The sequence below is a fragment of the Echinops telfairi genome, unplaced genomic scaffold (assembly GCF_000313985.2).
Source record: "Echinops telfairi isolate 266 unplaced genomic scaffold, ASM31398v2 ScPeMD7_3;HRSCAF=10, whole genome shotgun sequence".
In the NCBI taxonomy this organism is placed as follows: Eukaryota; Metazoa; Chordata; class Mammalia; order Afrosoricida; family Tenrecidae; genus Echinops; species Echinops telfairi.
The window spans coordinates 15,410,540-15,424,528 of NW_022103899.1; the positions used below are offsets into that span (position 1 = coordinate 15,410,540).

The following is a 13,989-nucleotide window of genomic DNA, read 5'->3' on the forward strand; positions in this document are numbered from 1 at the left end:
GTTCCCAGGACCCTCCTTACACTCAGCAGAAATGTATGAGTTTACCAACAGTGTTGTCAGATTTTGAATTTGGTCTGATATGTGACATACGGTATCTCAGACTTTTATATTTCTTTAAATATGAGTATCATTTTGTTTTGTAAGATATGATTATTCAGAAAAATAGTATTTCCATAATAAGCTGAATAAACATTTATTCTAATTCTTTATAACAATACAATTGAATGTTCAGGTGACTCAGGATAATCTTTGATCATTATTTGAATATCAATTACTACATAATGGATAAACCTGTAATTCAGTTATGAAGATATTTGGTCAACAGAATGCAAGATAAAAAATTTTAATGCATGATCTAGTGAACAAGATAATCATACAGCTTTGTAATAGCAAAACCAGTCTCCAATTGGGGATGCTAAACAGATAGCATGTATGAGTTATACCTTTGGCATTGAACATGATGATACATGGATGTACTAAGTCTTTACATATTCCAATTTTTTAAATAAAAATGTTTTCCTTTCAGTCTGGAAAAAAATGGAGGACCATCTATAATTCCTTTCTTTAAAAAAGGTACTTGATTTTTCTTTAATTTCTTTACTATCTTATACTTCTGACTTTTAAAGTTCTGTGTTCCATTTCTGAAAATTCAAAATAGAGAAGCAATCTAAAATGTATTTGTGAACTTTTGCTCTTGTAATTTCATCTCTTTAGAATATCTTCCCATTTGTAAGACATACCGTCTCACATAGCACTTTACGTTTTCATTTAGGTTATATAATTAATTGCAAAGATCACACAGAACCCACAATGATCATGATTGTGAGGTTTATTATGGAAGTTAACAGGTTATATTTTAGGTGGAAAAGTTCAGGATAGAGTTGTTCAGATAGGACAGGTGCTATTAATTGACCAAAGGGCATGCCACTCTGCTGTAAGCCTCAACTTGAAGGCACTCAGCTTCAGCTCCCATGGGTCAGCAAGCCCAGTTCCTCCAATTATGTACCCAGAGGTACCCCACTCTCTAAGCCAGCCTCGCTCAAAAGCCCCCAGCTTTACTTGCTCTGTGGATTGGGGAGTCCACCGCTCTGTCTCATGCTCTGGATTCTGTTCTGCTGCTGCTGGCGGCTCTGTCATGCCTCTGATGTCAAAGCTCTCTCCCGAGTTATGCAAGTTCACTGCACAGGGATCTTGGGATTCAGAGGATGCACTACCTTCTTGGTTCTTGCTGGTTGTGAGATCCCCCTCACCCTGCTCCTGAGATGGTTTATTTTATACGTAGCATGATGGCAATCACAATGAATCCTGGTAACAAACACCCTCAAGAATCGTTAATACTATCAGTATCTCCCCTACACCTTGCTACCCAGACCCATGAAGGGAAAGTCTTTTGGTGGGAGTTACAGAGACTATGGTTAGAAGGACTGTATTAAATAATTCACAGTCCTGTAACTATGTTAACCATTTCTTTTAGCATCTTATCCACTAATACGAATTGACATCACTATTTGCTTCTTCTCACAAGCCATGCTTAGAAGTCACGGCTTAAACATGTAAATATGACATATTTTATTCTAGTTATTGTACTGTTTCATGTACAACTCATCTAATATACTTGGCAGAAGCCTTGTTTTCCATGGATAGTCTGTACAGTTTTGTACAGTTTATGACTTCTCAGTAGTCTAGGACTGCAAATAACAGTACCTGGATTTTATAATACCACTTATCTCATGAAGGAGGGAAGACAAATTATTTCTTGATTTCAAGAACATGCTTAGTGTTTATTCATGTGTGCTTAGAGTAGAAGCAAAATCAGTTTTATTTGGTGTACTATCTTATAGTCAAAAGAATCATTCAGAAGTCAAAATCAGTTTGCTGGAGCCACAAATTGAAAGGGAATAAGGAGAGGGTAAAAAGAGAAAAAGAACTAACTTTATGTATTCAGGGAGTAACTGAGGGAAGCTGGGCATGTGTGGCAGGCTCTATGTCTAAAAATCATGGGTAGAAGAATGTCCACTTGTTTATAGGAATTCTTCAGGATAAGAGTAATTTATGCACACACACAAATGTCAATACTGAGTTCCACACAATGATCTTGGTATCAGGAATGGTGATCTTGGTACCAGAAATGGTTTGAGGGAATTTTCACTAATTTGTGAAAATATAACAAGCTTCTTATACAATTTATTTCATTGAATGTAAAGCCCATGATTTTTGGATACTGCCCTTTCCAATTGCTTTTGGTATTAAATTTCCTTTTGCAAACTGAAGTTTACAGTAATTGGTATTTGTTCTTTTATTAGTGTCAACTTGGGCATAATAAAAAAATTGGTAACCATGTAATAGTCCACACTTTTAGTTTCTGAAATCTGAAAGTCTGGACTCTACTGACCTGTTCTCAATATGTTTTTAACAATGTAAGGGGAAAAAACTATGTAAAACTGTTAGCAATGAGACTATAGCTAGGCTTAACAAAGAGAAATTCAATTGTGGTTCTCTTATTTTTAGGAAAAGAACACCGAAGAAAATTAATACCTAAAATTCAACCAAAAGATTCCTTGACTTTATTACCTCCTGTAACAAATTTCATGGGACTCTTCAGAAAGACAAAAGAAGCTGCTGTTTCTCATAATATTTTTTCTTTTTTGTCTTCATCTTCGTCAGACATTATAAAAGTCTCAAGACCAAGAATAGTGGTTTTGAGTCAACTTGGGAAACATGTGCAAAATGTCAACGTGGAGCCTCCAGATGCCTTATACAAACATGTAGTTTGAAAGGATTCCTGAGCAATCCTTTAAAATGGATTTTCTTGATATTGACACTAAACAACTTTTCCTTAGCATGCCTACTGAAATTTAACATCAGGCAGAAATATGGTTAAAAAATAAGTAAAATTTTCTGTAATAAAACATCTACTCTTAAATCTATGTGGTAGCAATATTTTAAAATTGGTATGCTGGGCTAAATAGGTCTGATTCACTTCAGTGCTCACTATAATAACAAACAGTACCAACGCATGAGGCTTCTAGAACGTGACATGTACCCTTTCAAAGCAGTTGTTTAAAAATAAAATCTGAATTGCTCATCAAAATAACTGAAGTCTAACTAAAAATGTGGCCACCAGTGTTTACTAATCTCTATAGAGTACATTTGATGATGATATTTGTGGCTTAATACCACAGTATTCTTCATGGTTTTGCCCTAAGGATATTCTGTGTCTAATAAGAGCACGTTTTAGTGATGCCTCCTGCTCATATTTTACAGTGGTAGATTGATGCAATACAGAAACATAAGCTGAGCTTCAGTTTTTCCTTTAAAGGAAGCCCCCTTTTTATCTGTCTACTTTGCTCAGTTCCTGCCATGAGGATCTTGCTATCTTACCCAGTTTTTATCGGGGCTGTGTAGAACATGTATACGAAGTTACATGTATTAAAAATAGTATATACTGCCGATCTTAAAAGTGTGTGACCGTAAGAAGAAATCGCGGTAAATTTTCTTTCATAGTTTATGTGGACTCTGATTGTAATGTTGTTAGGTGCCATCAGGTCAGTTCTGACTCATAGTAACCCCTTGCTAAAAAGCATGAAAATACTGCACGGTCCTGTGCCACTTCATAATCATTGCTATGTTTGAGTCCATTTTACTGCAGGTTCTCTCTCTCTTTTTTTTTTTTGGTGGTCTACCAAGCATCTTTACCAAGCATTAAAGAAAGATGGAAAGAATATAGAAAAAGAACTGGTCGACATGCAACCATTCCAGGAGATAACAGATGAGCAAGAACCAGTGGTGCTGAAGGAAGAAGTTCAAGCTGCACTAAAATCATTGGTTAAAAAACAAGTCTCCAGGAAGTGATGGAATACCAAATGAGATGTTTCAACAAGCTCATGAAGCACTGGAAGCACTCAGTTGTCTACTCAGCCAACTAACTGGAAGAGATTCATATTTGCATCCATTCCAAAACCCAAGAATGCTCAAATTATAGAACAATATTATTGATAGCATATGCAAGCACACTTTGCTTAAGATCATCCAACAAAGGCTGTAGCAGTACATTGACAGGGAGGTTCAGGCCAGATTCAGAAAAGGACACAGAAGAAAGGATATCATTATTGATGGCAGATGGATTTTGGGTGAAAGCGGAGAACACCAGAAAAATATTTCCTTGTGTTTTATTGAGTTTTCCAAGGCATTCAACTGTGTGGATCATAACAAACTATGGATAGCCTTGAGAAAAATGAGAATTCCAGAACACTTGATTGTGTTCATGAGGAACTTAGAACAAGGGAATACTCCATGGTTTAACATCCGGAAAGATGTGTGAAAGGGTTGTATCATATCAACATACTTCTTTAATCTGTATGCAGAGCAAATAATCAGATTATATGAAGAAAAATGAGGCATCAGGATTGGAGGCTTAACAACCTTCAATATGCAGATGATACAACCTTGCTTGCTGAGAGTGATGAGGACTTGAAACACTTGTTGATGAAGTCCAAGAATTGCAGCCTGCAGCACGGATTACAACTTAAAGACCTAAATCTTCACTGCTGGCCCAATAGTTAACATCATGATAAATTTAGAAAAGGTTGAAGTTGTAAAGGATTTTGTCTTGGGTCCACAATCAATGCTATTGGAAGCAGCAGTCAAGAGATTAAAAGACGGGTTGCATAGGTAAATCTGCTGGACAAGACCTCATGAGAGTACTGAAAAGCAAGGATGTTACTCTGAACAATAAGGTGCACCTGATGATGATCACAAACCCATCCTCTTGTTTCTTTAATATTTCCTCCCCCTACTATTATAGTCTTTGTTTTACCTCATTAGTCTTGTTAGACATGTTGCATAATTAGTATTGGATGCATGAAAGTCAAGATAGATAACCCTTCAGAAACAGTAATGGGAGTAATGATTCCCTGAGGATACGGGAAGAGAGGGGGGCAGACAGGACCGGAGAGCTGACAGCAATGATGACTGTATAACCCCACTTGAGGGGAACGAATAACAAAAACTGCAGATGCAGGTGAATGCATACATTGGATGGTGCAAGCTATGGTAATAATAATAAATAAATAAATATACGAGGGGCTGCACAAAACACACCCGTTCCCACCCCCTCAAAATTAAGTACTTACATTTTTTTTTTACAAAACAACCTTATCACCTTCAAAGTACTCTCCATTACACTTAATACATTTGTCAAATCTACGATTCCATTTTTTTTTACTTGATTTTTTATTTTTATTAAATCATTTTATTAGGGGCTCATACAACTCTTATCACAATCCATACACACATCAATTGTGTAAAGCGCATTTGTACATTCATTGCCCTCATCATTCTCAAAACATTTCCTCTCCACTTAAACCGTCATTAGGTCATTTTTCCCCTCCCTCCCCGCTTCCCCCTCCCTCATGAGCCCTTGATAGTTTATAAATTGGCATTTTGTCATATCTTGCCCTGTCCGATGTCTCCCTTCACCCACTTTTCTGTTGTCCATTCCCCAGGGAGGAGGTCACATATAGTTCCTTGTAATTGGTTCCCTCTTTCCTACCCACTCTCCCTCTCCCCTCCCTGTTTCGCCACTCACACCACTGGTCCTGTAGGGATCATCCGCCCTGGATTCCAGTATTTCCAGTTCCTATCTGTACCAGTGTACATCCTCTGGTCTAGCCAGACTTGCAAGGTCGAATTCGAGTCATGGTAGTGGGAGCGGGGAGGAAACATTTAGGAACTAGAGAACAAGTTGTATTTTTCATCGTTGTTACATCGTACCCTGACTGGCTCATCTCCTCCCCAGACCCCTCTGCAAGGGGATCTCCAGTGGCCTACTAATGGGCTTTGGATCTCCACTCTGCACTCCCCCCATAATTCACTATGGTAAGATTTTTTGTTCTGATGATGCCTTATACCTGATCCCTTCGACACCTCGTGGTTGCATAGGCTGGTGGCTTCTTCCATGTGGGCTTTGTTGCTTTTGAGTTTGATGGCCGCTTGATTACCTACGATTCCATTCTTAGAAACATTTTTCAAACTCATCTGTTTGGATGGCTAATAGCACCCCCTTTGTTTTTTTCTTTCACCTCTTCTCTGTCTTCAAATCGCTGTCCCTTAATGTTCCTCTTCATTCCCAGAAACAAAAAGAAGTCACATGGACTAAGGTCAGGTGAATAAGGTGTGTGGGCAGGAGAGGCAAACTGATTTTTGTGCAAACCTGGCACCCTGAGATGGCTGCGTGAGCCGGTGTATTATTGTGGTGGCAAACCAGGCAAAACCACAAATTAGTCTTTTGTCGCAGTTATACAATCGTTTCAGAACGTCTAACTAAAAAGCTTGATTAACAGTCTGACCTGGTGGAATGAACTCCCAAGTCAACATTTTCATCTGTCTGGGAAGTTGACAGATGTCCACAATGAGGTTTGTTGTCAATCAACATTTCACCTCTTTTGAAACAAAATCACTCATACATTTTTTTCCTATAGCGCTGTCCTTGTAAACTTTCAACATCACAAAGATTCTCGGGCATTTTTCCCAAGCAGGAAACAAAATTTCACAGCTGCACTGTTCTCTTAAGTCGGCCTTCATAGAAAACGAAGTTCGAATGAAACTGCTTTTACAAAAAAATTCACTGTGACCAGAGAGAACCTTCCCAGGCTATGCCACTGGGTGCACTAACTCATAGCAAATTGCTTAATGTTCACCTAGTGGGAAAAATATGTACTACAAAAGTTTTGCCCAGAGAAGCTTTTTTCCATTTTTTGGGGGGGCTATGCTCTCGTATAATAAGGGTTCCTGGGGGGTAGAATGGAGAAGGGAGAGGATCTAGGTGAGCTGCTAACAGAGTTCAAGAGGAAAGAAAATGTTTTTAAACTGAAGATGGTAGCCATTGTAAATTATGCTTAATCTGAGTTATGGATTGTTATAATATCTGTAAGAGCTCCTAATAAAATGATTAACATTAGAAATAAACAAAACTGATTGTGGTAGTAAAAAAATAAGGTCCACCCGACCCAAGCTATGGTACTTTTAATTGCCTCATATGCATGTGAAAGTTGGACATTGAATAAAAAACAACATACATGAATCAATGCATTTGGATTGTGGTGCTGGAGAAGAAAATTGAAAGTTCCGTGGACTGCTGAAAGGACAAAGCAATCTGTCTTGGAAGAAGTATGGCCAGAAAGCTCCTTAGAGGAACCTTTCATCCTCTGGACACGTTTGTCAAGTGAGAGAAGTTCCTGGAGAAGGGCATCATCACTGGTAAAGCAGAAGAGTAGTGAAGAAGAGGAAGGCTCTCAGGAGATTAATTGACACTGTGGCTGCAACAATGTGCTCAAGCATAGGAACAGCAGTGAGGATGCTCCGGACCAGGCAGTGTTTCACTCTGTTGTGCTTAAGGTTGCTATAGGTTGGAACTGACTTGAAGGCACCCAACAACACCAAGCAGCACTTTCTTCTCCACTGGTTGGGCCCCCTGATAACATGTCCAAACTATGTGAGATGAAATCTCATCATCCTGCCTTCTAAGGAGCATGCTGGATATACTTGTACAAAGACAAATCTGTTCATTCTCTGTCTGCCCATGGTAGATGCAACTTTGTTCACCATAATTCGAAGCACAAATTCTTCTCCAGTTTTCCTTGTCCAGCTTTCACATGCATATGAAACAAATGGAAACTACCATGGCTTGAGTGATGCAACTATACAACTGTCCAATGACATCAGTTAAGTTTTTTTCAATCCAAAAGGATGCAGAAGAAAAAAACAATAAAACAAGGATGGGCTGAAAGGGAAAACAAATGATAAAATGTTCAATTTTAACCTACTATATCTGAAATAATTCACTTCCTGATGTACTCTAAATGGTCTGATGGCATTCAATGGAGGCTTATTTCCCACGGAGTCTGGGCAAATGGATTCAGGCTTTCTCTGTTATCTATAACCTTCTGCAAACTAGTGTTCATAATTTAAGCTCTAATAAATTTCCCCCTTTAATGTTGAATTTTGTTACTTATAATCCTTGGTTTACACAAGCTGATGTGCTTCTTCGTGAGGTTAGCTATCACCTCACTTAGATGGGTGCTTGATTTTAGACAAACTTTTAAGTCAGGGCACTATCTGATTTCTTCACCACACTCAGTTATTATACCCTTATCTTCAGTGATTCCTTCATGAGGGTATTTACTTTGGATTTTTATAATAAAAATTACAGTCTTATAAATTATATAATATATAAATTTATATATTAATACAATACGTACATTAATATAGTTTCTCATAAAAAGTTAAGGATTAAGTACAGAAATGGAATGAACAAAGATACTCTTGATGAATTACTAATATAATGTCTTCTACAATTTGATATAAAAAATAGAGACTAAAATTTAAGTTCAAAATACTACCTGTAGAGGTTTTTTTGTAAAGTAAACATCAAATCTTCATGACCAATTGTGGTATTTTTATGGCAGCTTCTCCAACTTCTTTTGATATATCTAATCCGAGAGGACATCTGCAAAACAAGCACACAATCACATTATTTTTCATGTTGTGTCACCAGTTCCACAGAATATATCCGCTTAAAATTCTGACAGTGTAAGTTCTGTTGCTTTCAAATATCAAAAACAAATTTGTTTTAAAATGAAAAAGAAAGAAGTTGTATAAATCCTGATGAAGATAAAGGGTCAAAACATTTTATCTTCTAGCTGCAGTCAAACAAGTGGCCACTCTATTTTAGAACTTCTCCAGGTTTCTGTCAATTCTGCTCTGAACTTTGAGAACCTGACTTACCCCTTTTTATCTTCTTTTGACAGTATTGACAGGAAGAGGCTTTAGCTCCCACCCTTTATATTCCTCCTCAGTAAATAATGTGACCTCTTATCTGCTTTTCTACAACGTTGCACAAGATAACCCTTGTGTGGAGCCCAACCAAGAAACAGGCCATCATATTCCCACCACAGGAGGACACAGCTGGGTCAGATGACATACTCTATCTTAGGCCACTCTGTTAACACAAGGGATTCCTCCTGATGCTACAATGTTCACTTATGACCAGCCTTAAGTGATTCACGCAGCACGGCTATGAGGTATCATGTTTACAAGTCTTAAAGCATCACATGAAGTAACATTCAAACAGAACTATGTTGGAGTATAACATATAATCATCCTTTACCTGTCCAATATTAACTGTTAAACTAGAATTTAATAGCAAAGAGGGAAAAAAAAGTTTTGGAATTTTGATTTGGGAGTAGAAAGAGTTACAGAAAACAGCTATTAATTAATTATTTAATTTTGTGTGTCAGGGGGTGGGGGTGGTGGTGGTGGTGGGGGTGTTTCTCAGCTGCCTGTGAAGGAGAATAATTCCAACCCAGCTTCACACTTGAATGCTTTTGCACGTTTTCCTCAAATATATCTTAGCTGGTCCTGAGATGATCCTGATATTGGAAATCGGATGGCATGGTTTCCATTCTGGTCCTAAATGATGGGATTCTTTACCAATATCCAATGTTCGTTTCTATCTATGATTTGTCAAAACTTTTACAATTTGATCCTGTAGCAAAAATACTTCTCATTCTTGACATGAAAGAAATTAGTGATTTTAATGAAAGAAATTAATGTGACTCTCCTTTAAGTACTTCCAGAACGTCAATAAATTTCTCATATATAAAAGCAAACTACAGGTTTTAACTTCTAAAGTATAAGTTACATAATGATTAGAAATACCATCACCTACTTTGGTTCATAGCGGATGCCTTCTGGGTTGTATAAAATGCCCAAACCAGCACGTAATCTTTCAATGCCGTTCCTAAAAGTTATTAAAATAAAGTAAGTAACTCCAAGATTTAAAGAAAGTAGGTTTATCATGATAAAATGGCAAGCGTAATGTCCACAATTAAGAGGGCAAGGCATATACTCCACAGCTTACCATGCAATCATAATGCCATTGTCAGTACACAGCTTGGGAGGAGGGCACAACAAAGTGCACTGAGTTAGGTCTGTTACAACTTCCAGTGCTTTTCGGATATACATGTTACTTGCCACGCCTCCAGATGCAACCTGAAGGGGTTGAGATGATCAAAATAAACAACTTTCATATATGACTATGAACCAAACTGTTAGCTAAGCTTGGAGGAAATATGAACATTATGCAATAAGAAAATATCACATTTTTATATGTAAGTAATGAGCAAATGATATAAAATTTGAAAATAATTTCAATATTAACATTAATACTTTTGTATCTCTTTCATCTATGAATTTCTTAATTGTGAACATAGTATTACAATAATTTGGACTACGCGATTTTTACTTCTAAGGATTTTTTACTATATAAATTAAAACACTATTACATTTAGTATTCATGCAATGTTTCACTTAGTAAACCTACTACCACTGAAACACTTTCCTACTTTAAATTTTTCAAAAGTTAAGGTTTAAGCCACAATCATAAAGAGAGATTATCAAAGCACATTTAAAGGGATTTCATCAGAGGAACATAATCTTATGATTAAAAACAGTGACAATAGTTATTACATTTGGTTTCTTTATTGGAAACCTTTTTCTAAATTCAATGACAAAATACAGCCTTAGAAAAATTTTTTTTAATGCTAATCAGGCTGTACAGATGTGCTATTAAGCTTCCATACCTGCACAAGAAATAGGTGTTACTATAAATGCATAGTGGGTACTCACTGAGTTGCTAACTAAAAGGTCAGCAGTTCGAAACCACCAGCCAGCTCTGCTGGGAGAGGATAAGACTTTCTACTCCTGTGATATTTGAAGTCTCAGAAACTCACAGGAGCAGTTCTACCTTGCCTAAAGCATCACTAGGCATCTGCATTGACTCGATGGCAATAGAAATGATGACTTGGGGATGATTGATAATGTTTTCTAACATAAAATGACAATGATGTCTCCAAGGTGACCCAAAGACTTTATAAACCATAGATACATCAATGGATTTTGGGCTTCCACTTAATTCTAGCCTCAATTTAAGAACAATTAGTTGTTTTTTTTTCTGGGTACAGTGTACTTTATTGATGGTACATGACAAAGTTGAGTTCTCTAAGCGCCCCCCACACCTTTCCTTCAGGGGTCTGGATGGAATATTCTCAGTGTGTTGGGGATTGAATGAGGGGCAAAGACTCCCCAGCAGCTGAGGGCCTCTCCTCCTCTAGTGCTGTTGCTGGGACTGGTGGTCCAGGGGGGCTCTTACTCCTTGGAGGCCATGTGGATCCTGAGGTCCACCACTGTTGCTGTAGCCAAATTCATTGTCATACCAGGAAATGAGCTTGACAAAGTGGTCATTGAGGGCAAAGCCAGCCCCAGCATCAAAGGTAGAAGAGTGTGTGTGGGGGTGTGTGTGTGTGTCACTGTTGAAGTCACAGGAGACAACCTGGTGTATCCCAGGATGTCTTTTAGGGGGCCATCGGCCACCTGCTTCACCACCTTCTTGATGTCATCGTACTTGGCAGTTTTCTCCAGACAGCAGGTGAGATCCACGACGGACACATTGGGGGTAGGGACACAGAAGGCCATGCCAGTCAGTTTCCCATTCAGCTCCGGGATAGCCTTGCCCACAGTCTTGGCAGTGCCAGTAGATGCGAGGATGATGTTCGGAGCAGCCCCATGGTAATCACACCAGAGTTTCCCAAAGGGGCCATCCACGGTCTTCTGGGTGGCAGTGATGGCATGGACTGTGGTCATGAGTCCTTCCACGATGCCAAAATTGTCATGGATGACCTTGGTCAGGGGGGCTAAGCAGTTGGTGGTGCAGGAGGCATTGCTGACAATCTTGAGGGAGTTGTCATACTTCTCGTGGTTCACGCCCATCACAAACATGGGGTTATCAGCAGAAGGGGCAGAGATGATCACGCTTTGGCACCGCCCTTCAAGTGAGCCCCAGCCTTCTCTACGGTGGTGAAGACACCAGTGGACTCCACGACATACTCAGCACCGGCCTCAGCCCACTTGATGTTGGTGGGATCTCGCTCCTGGAAGATGGAGATGGCCTTCCCATTGACGATAAGCTTCCCATTTTCAGCCTTGACAGTGCCATTGAACTTGCCATGTAGAACATGTAGTTTAGATCAATGAAGGACTCATTGATGGCAACAATATCCACTTTGCCAGAATTGAAAGCAGCCCTGGTGACTAGGTGCCCAATGCAGCTAAATCCGTTCACTTTGACCTTCACCATCGTGTCTCCGGAATGCGGCTGGGACTGCATGGGAACGGGAGAGGCAGCTGCCTGTCACACGAGGAGGAGCAGAGAGCCAACAATTAGTTCTTATGACATGGCCTTGCTTGATGCTTGTCCTCATGAAGAGATCACTGCATATATGTGTACTAGAGAAAGTGTGAAGAAACTACATGGTATCTGGTTATCAGTAGTAGTGCTTGGGTCTTAAAAGCTTGTCTTCAAACAAGTAGCCACCCAAATGAGGCTGTCAACTAAGTCTACATGGAAGAAACACACCAGTCCGTGTGACCCAAGGATGGTAAAGAATAAAATCTAAATCCAGAGGAAATGGTATAAGAGTTAAAAAAGTTGAGTTAGTTAATTGTGCCAGCCTGGCCGATAATCACATGTGGGGCTAATTGAAAGGCGGAGGGATAAATGGGTGGTGAGCCTCGCCTTTCTAGTTCTCGGGTCTCTTGTTTTGTGATGGTTGCACCGGGTGCAGCTGCCTTAGCAGTTCCCTGCTTCAGCTTGCAAGATTGACTTCCTACAAGACATCCCCAAGAAGAAGCTACATGGACCTATTCCGATGCAGTCCTGGGTGCTGGAGCAGCTGTGTGGAGACCCCTGCCAGTGCTGAGATGCTTATTCGTTCACTGACTCAGCTTTCCTCCTGCAGCCGGTGTCATTGCCTCTGTTTTGTGAGGTGGAGGACTTTGTGGACTGGTGTAGGGTTAATGGGTTAATGTTGGACTTGTGGGCTTGGGCAGCAATGGGTTGGGATGTTTTCGTGATGCAACTTTTCTTTACATAAAACTCTCTCTGATACATGAGTCGCTGTGGATTTGTTTCTCCAAAGTACCTAGACTAATACAAAAGTGAACACCTGGTTTGCAGAAGGCATAGATGACAGTGGAATTTCAATGTCCATTTGCAGAGTCCACAAGTGGATGAAGCCTCTGGTGAGTCCTTTGATTATAGTGGAGGGATGTCATAATCTTATCAGACAGCATTGTAAGTAGATTATAGCAAATGTAGTTAAATTAAACATGGAACAATGAGAGGTACCCCCAAAACAAGATTTGTTTCTTTCAAAGCTATGTATTTAAATTTTTTTACAAAGCAACATCATCACCTTCAACATACCCACCATTACACTTAATATATTTGTCAAATCTGCAATTCCATTCTTAGAAACATTTTTCAAACTCATCTGTTTGGATAGCTGACAGCACCTCCCTTGTTTTTTTCTTCACCTCTTCTATGTCTTCAAATTGCTTTCCTTTCATGTCCCTCTTCATTCCCGGAAACAAAAAGAAGTCACATGGACCAAAGTCAGGTGAGTAAGGTGCGTGGGCAGGGGAGGCAAGCTGTTTTTTGCCCAAAACTGGAACCCTGAAATGGCTGCTTGAGCAGGTGCCAAAACCAGTCTCCCATCTGCCACAAATTAGTCCTTTTTTGTCGAACAGTTAGGCAATCTTTTCAGAACCTCTAAATAGAAAATTTGATTAACAGTCTGACCTGGTGGAATGAACTGCAAATGTACTATCACCCTCACAGCAAAACACAAATGAGCATCAGTTTCTTGGGAGTGTCCCCTCATATTACCATTTGATCTCCCTTTTGACCTATTTTTACATTGCTTGTTTTGTTTTGTGCTTTTCAGTGAAGGGGGAATATCTGTGGCCCCTGGTGAGTCCTCTGACCATAGCATAGGGGTGCAGTACCACTGCTATCATGCGGAATGCACTGGCCATAGCATAGGGATGCAGTACCACTGCTATCATGCGGAATGCACTGACCATAGCATAGGG

The 13,989-nt window shown here is 39.3% G+C and overlaps 2 protein-coding genes across 2 annotated transcripts in view; one reads left to right on the plus strand and one right to left on the minus strand.

Annotated features, from left to right (window-relative positions):
* ANKAR (ankyrin and armadillo repeat containing) overlaps positions 1-2,774 on the plus strand; it is an 82,860-nt gene extending 80,086 nt beyond the window's left edge. Inside the window, exons 21-22 of the mRNA XM_004701488.3 lie at positions 527-573; positions 2,509-2,774. Of these exons, the coding sequence (XP_004701545.1) occupies positions 527-573; positions 2,509-2,774 (313 nt within the window). The remainder of the gene's footprint in view (positions 1-526; positions 574-2,508) is intronic.
* The window catches only part of OSGEPL1 (O-sialoglycoprotein endopeptidase like 1), a 29,010-nt gene that overhangs the window by 6,765 nt on the left and 8,256 nt on the right, over positions 1-13,989 (minus strand). Inside the window, exons 6-8 of the mRNA XM_004701489.2 lie at positions 9,920-10,050; positions 9,728-9,799; positions 8,400-8,506 (exon numbers count right to left, since the gene is read on the minus strand). Coding sequence (XP_004701546.1) covers positions 8,428-8,506; positions 9,728-9,799; positions 9,920-10,050 — 282 coding nt within the window. The 3' untranslated portion in view covers positions 8,400-8,427. The remainder of the gene's footprint in view (positions 1-8,399; positions 8,507-9,727; positions 9,800-9,919; positions 10,051-13,989) is intronic.